The following is a 14,141-nucleotide window of genomic DNA, read 5'->3' on the forward strand; positions in this document are numbered from 1 at the left end:
TAGGAACGGCACTTATTTATCAACTAAAAATCTCAAGCGTATATAGCTTCAGGCATGGCTAGATCCAGGAGCTCAAGTCATGCTACCTGGAATCTCTTTCTTTCTATCCTTTATCTTGTCTTTCTCCTAGTTGGCTCTGATTTCAGACATTCTTCCCATAAGGTAGCAAGACAGCTACCATCATCATCAGGATTAGCTCCTATCCTCCCAATCACCCCCAACAGAAACACTTTCTCTTTCCCAGTAGTTCCAACATAGGCCACGCCCATCCTGGAACCAGTCACTGGTACCAGGGAAATGGAGCATGCTGACTGGCCAGCCTAGGGTCATGTGAGTACTCTGGACCAATCACTGCCACTCTGATTAGTTAGACCTGGCTAAAACATTCCCGCCATTGGCCCTGCCCGACACATGGGCCAAGAGAAATGGAGGAGTCCGTTCTCCAAAGAACAGTAGTCAGGGGGCTGGATGGGGGGCTACTTGTGGGCAATGACGGCACCCAGTCCCCCTGAGCCGGGCAGAGGACCTGGCCAAGGAAGGGCGGTGGCTTCTTTGTGACTAGGCAGGGGCAGGAGCGACTGTCAGAATGTGCTCTGAGTTGGGGGTGGGGGCTTTTCCGGAGAGGACCGAGGTGACTGGAGAAGCCTGGAGCCACCCAAAGTCAGAGACCCAGGAAGGGGCAGACAGAGTCTTCAGGCTCTTCATTTTGCCTCTTCATGATTTTCTGTCAGAAATAACCATTGGCTTTTCTTCATTCAACCAAATTCTGTCAAGTGCCTAGAGAGGGCCCATGCTGTCCTGGGCATGAGGGAGGCAGCTGGGAAGAGGCAGAGACCCTGCCCTCGTGGACCGACTCTCAGTGCGTTACACTGTTGACAACCAGTAACTAAGCGGGTGGACGAGGGGAGGGTCAGGGAGTGTGAGTCAGCTCGGGCTGCTGTGACAAGCCCCACAGACCAGGAGCTTCAACAACAGGCATTTGTCTCCCACAGCTCTGGAGGCTGACCAGAGTGCGGCGTCGCAGCGTTGGCTTCTCCTGCGGCCTCTCTCCTGGGCTGGCAGACAGGGCCACCTTCTCCCTGTATCCTCAAGTGGTCTTCCTTCTGTGTGTATTTCTGTCCTAATCCCCTCTTCTTAGAAGGACACCAGTCAGACTGGATTAGGGCCCACCCTAAAGACCTCATTTTAACTTGACTACCTAATTAAAGGTCCCATCGCCAAATAAGATCACATTATGAGGAACTCTGGGGGTCTGGGCATCAACATATGAATTGGGGAGACACAACCAGCCCATCACAGGAGACTTCTCTGAGATGTGACCCTGGAATTGAGGCCTGAGTGGCAAGGTGGGGCCATGACTTGTGCGATCCAGGGCAGAGGTGACCCCCATAGCAAAATCACAGGGCTGGGCACAAGCTTGGCTTGTCTGCACTGCCTGCACGGGGACGAGCAGGTTGGAGCCAGCCTGGATGTGGAGGGGCCAGTGAGGAGGGGCCAGTGAGGAGGAGCACGTGAAGAGCCCTCCTCACCTGTACACACGGAGTCCTGCTAAGTCTCAGCAACAAGTGGCTCAGACCCACCTGCTACTCTCCAGTTGCACCCACCACCCAGCCCAGCCCCAGCACCACTCCTGGACAGCTGTCCTAGCCTCCTGACTGGTGTCCCAGCTCCATCAGAACCACGGACCACACAGCATCAGGTTAATCTTTTCAACACCCAGATCCCACCTCGGGCTTGCCCACTCACAACTCTCCTGTGACCTCCTCTGGTGACCATCATGACCGTGAGTGACCAGGCCCTTTCCCATCCTCTCCTGCAGCCACACTGACCCTCCAGGGCTCCCCTTCTCAGGCCCTTTGGGCATACGGCTCCCTCCACCATCCCCAAGCCTACTCCTGACCAATCCACATTCACCCTTCAGGTCTTGCCAGACCCCAACTCTTTAGGGAGGCCCCACCTCCATCTACAGCCTCTTCCTAACGTCTTTCACGGCCCCTGGACTTTTCTGTCCTTCATGCATTTTTGTGATGACTTCATTGAGGTCTGCTCCTTCGGGGGGGAGTTTGCGGGGTAAGCTCTGTGAGGTCAGGGGCCATGCCATTGCTAAGGACAGTGGCTGGCTCAATACTTCATCCTTCGGTGAATTAAAGAACCAAGTCAGCAGCTTGGGCTGGCAGGGCCTTAGAAGTCACCCAGCCCAGGCTGACACCCTGCACGGCGCCCCCGAGAGCTGAGTGTCCGTGTTTGCTCGCACACTCCTGTTGCACCCGTCCCACCGCCATCCCCTGCTCAGTAAAGTTGGGGGGGTTCCCGAATTCAGGTAGGGACCAGAGAGGAGTCACAGAGGACCCCTGAGGACTGTCCCCCGCACCCCTTGTGATTTATTTTCCGCCCTTCCTCTGCTGCATCCCGCCCCCCTACCCCAAGCTGTTCTTCCTGCTGTTGTTCTCTTGTTTTCACATGTTGCTCTCTGTTTCCTGTAAGGCTGCTTCACTCAGGAAACGCCATGCAGCAAAGGAAGCCGCTGTGTGCAAACCTCCAGGACCTCCCAGAGTAGGTGCTGCAGCGTGGCCGTGGCCTGATGGCCCAAAGTAGCCTGGCTGGGTTCTGGGGGACCTGTCAGCTCTGCAGCTTCCTGAGACTTGCTGAGTCACTGAGCGGCTCAGAGCATAGGAAGCAGAGAGAAAAAGACAGCAGTGACATTTTTCATCTATTCCAGAATAAACTGAGCCCAGGCGGTGTAATGGGCTTTTGATGCATCCCCCTGGCTTTGATGTGATGCCTTGACCGCTCCCTTGGTTACAGCAAGTTAACCGGTCAAACACTAAGCTACAGTTGCTGTACAGGTATTTTGCATATGGATTAAAGTCTGTCATCAGTTGACTTTAGGTAAGGGACATTATCCTGGCTGGTCTGGGTGGGCTTCAAGAGCCAAACAGGCTTCTATGTGAAAGAGAAGTTCCACCTGTGGACAGAAGGGTGTGGAATCCATCTACAGCCAGGCCTACAAGCTGTAGCTCTTTATGAAGAACTTTATGACAAGGAAGTGGGCTGTGTGATTGTGGGGGCTGGCTAAGCAAGCCTGAAGTCCACAAAAGGGAAGCTGGCAGGCAGGTGGAGCTCATGGGCATGCCCGTGTCTAGAGCCTCTGGGGAAGCCCATAAGCTGTGCCCGTGAGCTCCACCTGCCTGCCAGCTTCCCTTCTGTGGATTCCAGACTCATTTAGCCAGCCCCCGTGATCACACAGGCCACCTGCTTGTCATAAAGCCCTGGAGACAGAGCTACAGCTGCAGGCATGGCTGTAGATGGATTCCACACACTGGCCCCACTTCTCTGGTCAAACCCTGACTCGTACAGGGCCTGAGGCAGGAGGGGGCGGCATTGATTAAGGAACAAAAGCTAACATTTTTGAGCACTCACTGGGTGTGAGGCACTGCACTAAGGACTTTATCTGTACAACCTTATTGCACTCCCAAGCAGTGCTGTGAGTGGTTTATCAGTGATGATGCTTTATGCTGCAAGAACATAAAACCCAACTCAGAATGGCTTAAACCACAAGGACATTTATTATCTCATGTGAGAAGTCCAGGGGAGAGCAGTTCCTTGGCAGTTCAGTAAAGTTTTCAAGGACCTGATTCATCTTCCACTCTGTTTTCCTCAGCTTGTCATTTTGGCCTGTCAGCAAGGACCCCTCATGTTTGCAAGAGAGCTGCCATGGCCTCAGGCATCACTGCCATATCCACGGGTCCTCCTGGCAGACTTCCCCTCACCTCTCTTAGGCCAGAATTGCATCACATGCCTGTTTCTAAACCAATCTGAAGGAAGCTTCATGATTGAGGCTTCGTGAAGGCGGCTTCATGATTGGCTCAGGCCAGTCAAGTCTCTCTGGGAGCACAAGGCCACAGTCGGGGTTGAGCTGACAGCAGATGGGGTGGGGTTGTTTGGATGGCTGAATTTGGTTTCTATCACAACCATAGCCGATCACCACACTCTTAGTGACTTGAAACAACACCCACCTGTGACCTCATAATTCCGTAGGCCGGAAGTCCAGGCGGGCGTGGCGGGCTTCTCTGCACAAGCTCGCACAAGGCCGAAAGCAAGGCACCCTTGGCCGGGTCTGGACCCCCTGGGAAAGCCCATTCCAGTGTTGGCAGAATCCAGCTCCTTTTGGCCGTGGGACCGAGGCCCTATTTCCTTACCAGCTGTCAGCTGGGGTTGCTCTCTGCATTCCTTCACCCACATTGCTTTCATCTTCCAGCCAGCAACGACCTGCCCCATGTCCTTCTCACACTTCACATCTCTCTCACAGCCTCTTCTACACCAGCCCAGAAAGCTATCTGCATTTCAAGGGACTTGTGTGATTAGACAGGGATAATCCCCTGTCTTCTGGTCAGCTGTGCCATAGAACGTCATGCCATCTCTGAGTGACAGGCTCACTTCACTCACAGGCTTTGAGAATTAGGGTGTGGAACTTGGGGGCCCATTCCTAGACATTCTGCCCACCCCCGTGAGGCAGACATTTCACTGGAAAGAAAGTTAACCTCAGAGAAGTGAAGTGAGTTCCTCAAGGCCGTACCAGCCAGGGAGTTATGGCTGCAAACAACAGAAATCAATGCTGCTCATTGAAGCAAGAAAATAACAGCCCTCCCTCCTGGCTACCATATAGTATGCAGTCCTGGCCATACAAGAAGGTCCCTGTGCCCCTCAGGGTGGTCTTTTTATCCCCAGCCAGATGCTTGGTTTCAATTATTCTATAACCTAATAGGATTAGTTCTCTTAGGAAATCCAGAGGTGCTGGCTGGCCTTGGGAGTAAAGATGAGACCTCAGTTCTCCAGGCTCATTAAACATGTTTGCCTTGGACTAAATTGTCTCCATAGGGAGCAGAAGTCATCAGTTAAATCCGGGGTTAGCAAACTACAGCCTGTGGGCCAGTCCAGCCCCACCCTTATTTTTATACAATCCACAAACTAAGAATAGTTTTTACATTTTTAAATGGCTAGGAAAAAACTAAAAAAGGGATATTTCATGACATATGAAAATTTCATAAAATTCAAATTTTAGTGTCGATGAATAAAGTTTTATTGGAACACAGCCATGTCCACTTGTTTACATATTTTCTGGGACTGCTCCTGTGCAGAGTGGAGTAGCTCTGACAACAACCTCATGGGCTTCAAAGCCTGAAGTATTTACTCTCTGGCCCTTTACGGCATAAGTATGCCAGCCCTGAGTCAAATGACAATGTGCTGGTCATTGGTGACCAGCAATTCCAACCTTGGGATTCCTCATGTATTCTGAGCAGGGGACTGGGCAGGGGCAGGGATGGACTCTCTCACCTCTTGTTCCCACATGCCTTCCTGCCCTTCAGGCAGTCCCTGCCCGGTGATTTCTCTGTATCTTCTTGTTGGGATGTGTTCTTGCGAAGTGAGTCTTTCAGGTCTGTTTGCACCCCATTGGTGGCGTTGTGGCACATGTCTCACTGTGCCTCTGACTCCCCACTCGGTGCTGGAGTTCCCACCCCAAATGTTGTTCTGCGAGTGCATCTTCTGGCTGCTTTTCCCCTCTGCAAACTCCTCCATCCACTCCCAGGGGTGGACACTAGGCTGCCTCCAACTGCCTGCCACTCCAGATGACACCAAGTGCGTGTCCTCCCCCACACCACCGTGCAGCAGCCTGCTGTGAGAACTGTCCCAGGAGAGGGGTTGCTGGGTCTTGTGGAGACACATACATGATTTGACCAAGTGATGCCAGCTGGCCCCAGTGTGTTCTTTGATGTAATCAGGTTCACCAAATTCTTTTGGCTTTATGACTTTTGCCTTTGAATTCTTGAGTGGTCCTCCGTTCCTAGGTCGCAAGGGTATTCTGCTGGATATTCTTTTGTTTTAATTGTATCTTTTAGGTGTTCAGTCCACCTGGAGTCTACCCTTTTGGGTGATGAAGACAGGGACCCAGCTTTAAGTTTGTCCTGGGTAGATTTAGGTTTAGCGAGGGCTGGCTACCTTCACTCACGTGGGATTTAGAAGCCCAGTCAGTCCACTCATCAGTGTTTGTCTTAGTGGTTTGCTCATCAGTCCAATAATTCCTTTGAGGATGTGAGACCGCAGCAGGACCCTCACTTGTATATATTTTGTGTTTATATAAACAGTCACATTCTAGATTCATATAATTGTAGTACAAACAAGAGAGAACTACAGTTCTGGGAAAAATGACTGTAAACTATTTAACTTTTAATATAAGTTGTAGATCAGCACTGTCCAACTGGACTTTATGAGATGATGGAAACGCTTTCTGGCTTCACTGGTAGCTGTGAGCCACAGGTAGCTACTGAGCACTTGATGTAGCTAGCGTAACTGAGGAACTGAATTCTTAGTTTTATTTAACTTTGATTAAATTTACTTTTTTTTTTTTTGAGACTGAGTTTCGCTCTTGTTGCCCAGGCTGGAGTGCAATGGTATGATCTCAGCTCACTGCAACCTCCACCTCCCAGATTCAAGCAATTCTCCTGCCTCAGCCTCCCAAGTAGCTGGGACTATAGGTACCCACCACCACGCCCGGCTAATTTTTGTATTTTTAGTAGAGACAGGTTTTCACCATGTTGGCCAGGCTGGTCTCGAACTCCTGACCTCAGGTGATCCACCTACCTCAGCCTCCCAAAGTGCTGGGATTACAGGTATGAGCCATCGCAACCAGCCTGATTAAATTTAAATAGCTACATGTGACTGTGGTTACCATATTGGACGATGCAGGCCAGATTAAAACACTAGGACACCACTGCAGAAATTTATGCATTTATTTGAGGTTTTAGGGGGTAAAATGAGAAACGGAAAAGGAAAGATGAACAAGCAGGAAGCCGTAAACAGAGTGTGGGAGTTAATATTTGTTAAGTGCCTACTCTGTGCCAGGCACATACATCCCTAATTTAGCCCTGACTTGCACCCTATGAGCTTGGGTGACTTACTCCCATTTAAAAGATTCGGAAGGCTGGACAGATGGCCCACGCCTGTAATCCCAGCATTTTGGGAGGCCAAGATGGGTGAATCACTTGAGCCCAGGAGTTCAAGATCAACCTGGGCAACATAGTGAGACTCCATCTCTACAAAAAATAAAAAAATTGGCTGAGCATGGTGGCCTGCACCTGTGGTCCCAGCTACTGAGGAGGCTGAGGTGGGAGGATCACTTGAGCCTGGGAGGTTGAGGCTGCAGTGAGCTGAGATCACGCCACTGCATTCCAGCCTGGGCAACAGAGTAACACACTGTCTCAATAAATAAATAATAAAATGATGGGGAAGTTGAGTCTCAAAGAGGTGAAAGACTTGGTAAGGCACGCTTATTGGAGTGGCTGGCCCAGGATTAAACAGACACAGGCCAGATACCCTTCTTAAAAGGCTCTGTGAGCCCAGAGGCTCCAGGGGAGGGAGCCAGGAAGGTTACAGGCTGCCTGGGCACTTGCAGACGGGAACCCTGGACACCACCCTTCTGAAGGCTGGGGCATGGTCCAGTGTGCTGACCTGGCAGCCTCCAAGTCCAAACCCACAGGGGTGGGCACCTCGTAGTCCCAGGGTGAGGCTGCCGTGGCCAGTGGGATGTAAGGCCTCATGAGAGCTGGGAGGGGTCTGGAACAGGGCATCTCCTTGGGAGCAGTATCTCCCCCGGGACTTTCTGGAAATTCGTGGGGAGGAGGGTTTGCCTCAATGACTGGAAGGGTGGTGCTCCTGACACATGAGGGGCCCTGCCAGGGAAACAAGCCTCTGGGCAGATCCTGTATGACCAAGCATCACCCCAAACCCCACATGAGCTCCATGTGTCCTGCTGGACATTCATGCTGCGCAAACCTCACTTTCATCATGATGATCTGAGACTGGAGCCCACCTCTGTCTTATATATAAACACAGGGTTTTCCACAAGGTTTTAATATACAAAGGGTTTTCCAAGAATCCGATGCTGTGTGAGTTGAGGGAAGGTCACACTTTGTTTTGTTTGGCATTTTCCAAGAGTTGCTCATCATTTCAGAGGCACATCAAAGACAGTGACAACACTCATGGTGCCTAAGCTGCTGGCAGGGAATGCCTGGCCTGTAGTCCCAGCTACTGGGGAGGCTCAGGCAGGAGAATCGCTTGAACCCGGGAGGCGGAGGTTGTGGTGAGACTAGATCATGCCATTGCACTCCAGCCTGGGCAACAAGATCGAAACTCCGTCTCAAAAAACAAACAAACAAACAAAAAACACTGGCAGTCCTTATGCTTGTACTCCTGTGAGTCTGCGTGGGTATCCGTCTATTTATCAATCCATCTATCAATCTGGGTATTTTAAAATGCCAAATATAGGGAAGGATTATCAACAACATTCAGTTGAATGTTACCTTGCCCCTCTTAAATTCAAATGTATCCATCACAGACAGGTTAAAGTGTCTGAAAATTTCATTGTTTGTGAGTATTTACATATTGAAATGTGTATCATAAAACTCCTTTCCTTTTCTTTATCTTTTAAATTACCATTAGGGCATCACATTAATTTTTTTTTGAAGTACATCTGAAAATAGGGCATATTATGTATTCAGCTCATTTTGGAATAGCACAGGGCCATTGTAGAAAGAGGGCGTCAGTGTGTTAGGGTCGGGGTGCTCTGCTGTGAGGGGCAGAGGTGGCTGGGGCAGGCGCAGAGCTCTGCTCTCACAGCACCCAGAACTCACCGTGTGCTGGTGTCTAAGCATTTACCAAGCTTCAGATCTCCTAGGATCAATGTCATTTTTTTGTCATATCTATATAGAACCTGTATTATTTAACTAATATTTTTCCTTAAATTGGCTCACTTGTTTACTTGGATAATTTTAAAAGGAAGTTATATCACTGTCATAAATGTAAAACTAAGATTGTTTGATGTGCTCATTAACTTTTTTAGTACACATTAAAATAAATGCTTAGCTGTTTACAACACGTGCACACACTCCTAGCCATTCATCTGAGTGCCACCTAAAATTCTCTCAAATATTACCAGGGGCAGGAGCTCCACAAAGTTTAGAAGGACCATGTCATTTCATTTCATCCTCATAGGACCCCCAGGCCCAGCTAGCACAGAGTCCCCAGCAGTGTTGACTGATTAATCAATGAGGAAAATGAAATAGAGGCTCAGAGACGGGGAGGGAGTTGTGCAGGTCACACAGCAAAGCCACAGTCCTGAGGATGGAACCCAGGTTTGCGGCTCCTCAGATCCACCTCTTTGCATCACAGAACTGAAGGAGGGGTCTGTTACATGAAGATCTGGAGCCAGGAGCCAGGAGTGGCCAGGACAGCGGAAGGGAGGAAGAGCAACATCTGGCCCTTGTCAGATTGTATAAGCCCCTGGGCTGGCGGCCAGATGTGGCCATCAGCCTCCAGCAGGAGGAAGACATCAGAGGCTCACCCGGCCTCCTGGTGCTGTGCAGATGTGGCCAGCTGGAGGGAACACCCAACCGCACACAAGGACTCTGGGGTCTGCCAGGAAGTGAGGGTGTGAGGGGAGGGTGGGTGGCTACTGGGGCCTGCCTTTCCCCAGAACTGCCTGGAGCCCTGACAGAGGTGCTTCAGTAATGCCTGTTGAGTGACAAGTGTCTCTGCAGCTCACAGAAGGCCCCCAGACCATTTCCCCCATGGCTCCCGAAAGACAGTGGCCCAGAAGTGCGGCAGGCAGGGGTGAATGTGGGAGTCGCAGGCCGGAAAGCACAGGGCAGGGAGGTTGGGCCTTTGCCATACTTTTCCAGCACTAGTTCCCAAGCTGTGGTTTGGAGCTGAGAAGTCTCCAACTTCTCCTCACAGTTGCTAGCCTCTCTTGAATGGACAGAGAACAGCCTCGGGTTCAGAGGCAGACAGAAAATAAGATCTAGCTAGAACTGACTAACTGTGTTTCATTCTTGCTTTATGTATTTTTAGGGTGTTAAAAGGAAAACTTTAGACATATTAAATTTAACAGAGTTTATCTGAGTAAAGAACAAGTCATGAATTGGGCAGCTGTCAGGGCCAGCAGAGGTTTGGGGAGCTCAGCCTGCTATTTGTTACAAATATATGCTTCTAAATTAGAGTTTGATTTCTTCACATACTAAGTTCGGCTTCAGATCATCACTCAAAGTACAGAGACAGCCTCAGGCTAATGGCCTCTTGCTTCTTTTTTTTTTTTTTTTGAGACAGAGTCTTGAGTCTTGCTCAGTCACCCAGGCTAGAGGGCAGGCTAGAGTGCAGTGGTGCGATCTTGGCTCACTGCAAGCTCTGCCTCCTGGGTTCACGCCATTCTCCTGCCTCAGCCTCCCGAGTAGCTGGGACTACAGGCGCCCGCCACGATGCCTGGCTAATTTTGTTTTTTATTTTTAGTAGAGACGGGGTTTCACCATGTTAGCCAGGATGGTCTCGACCTCCTGACCTCATGATCCACCCGCCTCGGCCTCCCAAAGTGCTGGGATTACAGGCATGAGCCACTGCACCTGGCCACCTCTTGATTCTTAAATTTAACAATGGTTACTATTTATGGCAAGAGATGCTGGGTTTTCATTATTGGTTATAATATTTACTACTACATAAAGTATGTATTAGTAAATAAAAGGACAAATGACCAAAAATGTCTGCAGCTTAGGAATCTGCATTATCCTATCACGTAGGGTCCACCCCTCTCTGAGGTGTACAGAGGGCTTAGCCCCATTCCACAGGACAAAGCTGATAGGAACTGGGAATGGTAGGACTCAACCCATGTCTTGTGGCTCCAGATCTAGTGCTCTTCCTTCTCTGTCCTTTCTGGAACAATCCAAGAGCAGGTGAATAGGTGATAGGAGTAAACTGGATGCTTACCCAGGCTCTGGTCTTGTCCCTGGCCTGGCCTTTCCTTGCACTTCCACCCCTAAATCCCATTCATTCATTTGACAAACCTTCATTGGGCCACTCAGTCCCTGTGCTAACTGTCCTCAAGGAAATCCCAGTCTGGTGAGAGAGAAACACCATAACACACCACACGAGGGCTCTAGGAGCCAGGAGAGGTGTCTTATTCATATTTATTTGTTCTGCTGTAACAGAATACCACAGACTGGGTAATATATAAAGAAAAGAAATTTGGGGCTGGGTCCAGTGGCTCACACCTGTAATCCCAGCACCTTTGGAAAGCCGAGTCAGGCAGATCACTTGAGGCCAGGAGTTCAAGACCCGCCTGGCCAACATGGTAAAACCCTTTCTCTACTAAAAATACAAAATTAGCCAGGCATGGTTGCACACACCTGTAGTCCCAGCTACTCGGGAGGCTGAGGCAGGAGAATCACTTGAACCTGAGAGGCAGAGGTTGCAGTGAGCCGAGATTGCACCACTGCACTCCAGCCTGGGTGACAGAGCAAGACTCCATCGCAAAAAAAAAAAAAAAAAAAGAAAGAAAAAAACAGAAATTTAGCTAAGGGTTCTGGAGGCTGGGAAGTAAAGGGCATGTCACATCTGGCCATAGGCTTCTTGGTGCACCGTTCCAGGGAAGAAGGTGGAAGAGCAAAAGAGGGAGAAAGGGAGACAAACGCATTCCTGTATCTGGAGCCCACTCCTGCAGTAATGGTGTGGATCCACTTGTGAGGGCAGAGCTCTCATGGCCTGATCACCTCTTCAAGGCCCCACCTCTCTACACTGTTGCATTGGGGATTAGGTTTCCAACACGTGAACTTTGGGGGACACATTCAAACCATAGCAGAGGGAGAGGTGAGTTCTGAGAAAGTGACATTTTTGTTGGGGTGGGAGAACGAAGAACCAGGAGGATTTTCTGGGCACTACTTGCTGGAGCCAAACCCAGCGGCCACTCTTTGGGTGGTCAAGTGGGTGATAGCACACTTCACTGAGGGAGGGAGGAGCAGATGGAGGAAGACCAGGACAAGTCCAGGTGGCATGAGAGGCTGTGAGAAGCCTGTGGGACATCCAAATAGAGGTGCCACAGTTAAGTTGGGGCGCTTGTCAGGAACTGGATCTGAGCCCAAGGTTCAAGAGAGAGGCCAGAGCTGGAGATAAGAAGTAGGAAGTCATGGGCACGCAAAGCCATGGCGTTGGCTGAGACTCCTCCTAGAGCGAGTGCACACTGAGGAGAGAAGAGGTCCTCAGAGGGCGTCCCAGGGCTCACCGGCATTAGGGGTCGGGACGGAGAGGCAAAATGGCGAAGAGTGCCAGGGAGGCAGGAGGAATCCCAGAGGAGAGCAGTCTCCCGGAAGCTGCGGGAAGAGTGTGTAAGCGAGGGAGGAATCTGATGTCCAATCCTTTCTCTTTAGGCCAAGTCAAATGCATGCTGAGAACTGGCCATTGGGCTTGGCAGCCCAGTGCCGTGGGTGATGTGACGGGGACCAAGACATGATTGGGGCAGCATGTGTAGTAGGCACAGTGCTTTCAAGTTTTCTGTCAAGTAGGGCAGAGTAAGGGTGGTAGCTGGGAAAGTCATATGGTCAGAGGATGTTTTGTGTATTTGCTTGTTTGAAGGTGGAGCTATTATAGCATGTGAGTGTGATGAGGGGTGGCTGATCTGCTGAATAATCCAGCAGAGAGAGGGGCAATGGGAGAAGCAGTTGAATACTGGTCACTAGACAACAGTAGCACACCCCAGGGCTCCCTGAGGAAGCACTTGTTCCATTTCTCTGTAGCCACATTTTACTTCTTGGAAAATTCCAAAGAGTGTCCTCATCTGTCCTGCTCTCCAGATGGCTCTGTTCTCTTCCCAGCTTCACTGCCTGTGACCTGGAGTCACCCACTGACAACGGCAGCTGGGCCGGGTCATTCCAGAGCCTGCCTTCCAAGCTTCCCTTGTGCCTGGCATGTGGGCCTGGAGCCTCCCGCCTGAGTGCAGACCCCACCTCTCCCGCGGTGCGGCTCCAGCAGCTTCCTCCAGCTCTTAGTGCTTTGGTTTCCTCCTCTGTAAATGGAGATAATGACCTTACCTGTTATAGGGTTTTCATGAGGAAGATGTTTGAAATATTGAGAACAGCTTTCAGAACACTCTGAAGGGTTTAGTTGGTATTGTCGTTGCTGTCCGTGCAGGAAGCTGTGCCTGGAGCAAGCTTTCTAAGACACATGCAAGTGCTAGGAGGTGGAGTGTGGGGATCCAGTCCACCCCAGGCAGCCTGTGCCAGGAAACATTTAAACAGGCCCCTGGGGATAAAAGCTGTCCCTCCATCTCATTTTGCTTGTTGAAACCCTTAAATGATTTAGGGAATAGAAGAAGCAGCAGCATCTCATAGTGGGAAGATTTCAATATTAATGTCTAATTCAACCTCCAACTGTATTCACAATTCCAGCCGCTGAAGTCCCTTACCTGTTGACATACCTCCTCTGCCAAGAAGCTCACTGCCTTCCACAGCACATCCATCATTCTTCATCAGCAGTTCCTGCGAGAAAGTTGTTCCTCCCAGTGAGCTAAAATCGCCTCCCTTTGATTACCAACTCCCATCTTTGCTGTCTCACCCCAGTTAAACACCTCCCTATGGGGCCATATAACCAGGTACCTGCCTCTACCCTTGAGTCTTGGAGACAGTGACCTTATTCCCTTGTGTCTTTTCTTCTCCAGGCTGTAGTCTGGAGCCTGTGGTGCAGGGAGATACTGGCACCTCCCCAGTGAGATCTCAACTATTATGACCTAAGCTGTAGTCACGCGGTCTCACATTGAAGCAAGAATCCCCACCGGGGGGTTTTCACATTGGTTGCTGCTAAGCAACGTGCCCATTCTCGGCTTGCAATGGGGGACCCTGAATGCAGGATTTTATGAATCAGTCATGGGCTCAAAAAACACGAAATTTCAGGGTTAGCCCTGGCTTTAGGCAAAGCCTGACCCAGCAGCTCAACTGATGTTACTAAGGGTCCTGTTTCTTTTGCCGTCATCTTTGGGCTCTATCTGCAGCCCCCAAGCATCTCGGACGGTCCCCTCAGAGGCACAACTTCCCGCTTCGTCGGTCATCATACTCCGCGCCCTCAGGCAGTCAGGGAAGGGGGTCTGCGGGAGAGGACGCCGCTGAGGCCCGGAAACGCCTGCAGACACTCCTTGTGTTTCATTGGCTACCCGTGCAGCCCTGGGCCACTCACGGTGGCCAGGGTGGGGTTATGCTGATGAGCACGGGGAGGCCCCGCGGGCGGCGGCGGTGCTCGCCGCCGAGGTGCCGGCGGGGAGCTGGCCATGGGGA

The 14,141-nt window shown here is 50.7% G+C and overlaps 2 protein-coding genes across 18 annotated transcripts in view; one reads left to right on the forward strand and one right to left on the reverse strand.

The window, feature by feature from the left end:
• CFAP92 (cilia and flagella associated protein 92 (putative)) overlaps positions 1 to 14,141 on the reverse strand; it is a 121,005-nt gene that overhangs the window by 103,885 nt on the left and 2,979 nt on the right. For 3 of the 16 annotated variants that reach the window (XM_055110414.1, XM_055110404.2, XM_055110403.2), the window contains exon 2: positions 13,280 to 13,352. In XM_055110414.1, coding sequence (XP_054966389.1) covers positions 13,280 to 13,336 — 57 coding nt within the window. In that variant the 5' untranslated portion in view covers positions 13,337 to 13,352. Of the gene's footprint in view, positions 1 to 13,279; positions 13,353 to 13,469; positions 13,900 to 14,141 lie in introns of those variants that run through there. The other 13 variants (XM_055110405.1, XM_055110402.2, XM_055110409.2 and 10 more) reach the window with 8 other exon arrangements.
• EFCC1 (EF-hand and coiled-coil domain containing 1) overlaps positions 1 to 14,141 on the forward strand; it is a 40,137-nt gene that overhangs the window by 12,090 nt on the left and 13,906 nt on the right. The gene's annotated exons all lie outside the window — the stretch shown is intronic.

The sequence above is a fragment of the Pan paniscus genome, chromosome 2 (genome assembly GCF_029289425.2).
Source record: "Pan paniscus chromosome 2, NHGRI_mPanPan1-v2.0_pri, whole genome shotgun sequence".
NCBI classification, from domain to species: Eukaryota; Metazoa; Chordata; class Mammalia; order Primates; family Hominidae; genus Pan; species Pan paniscus.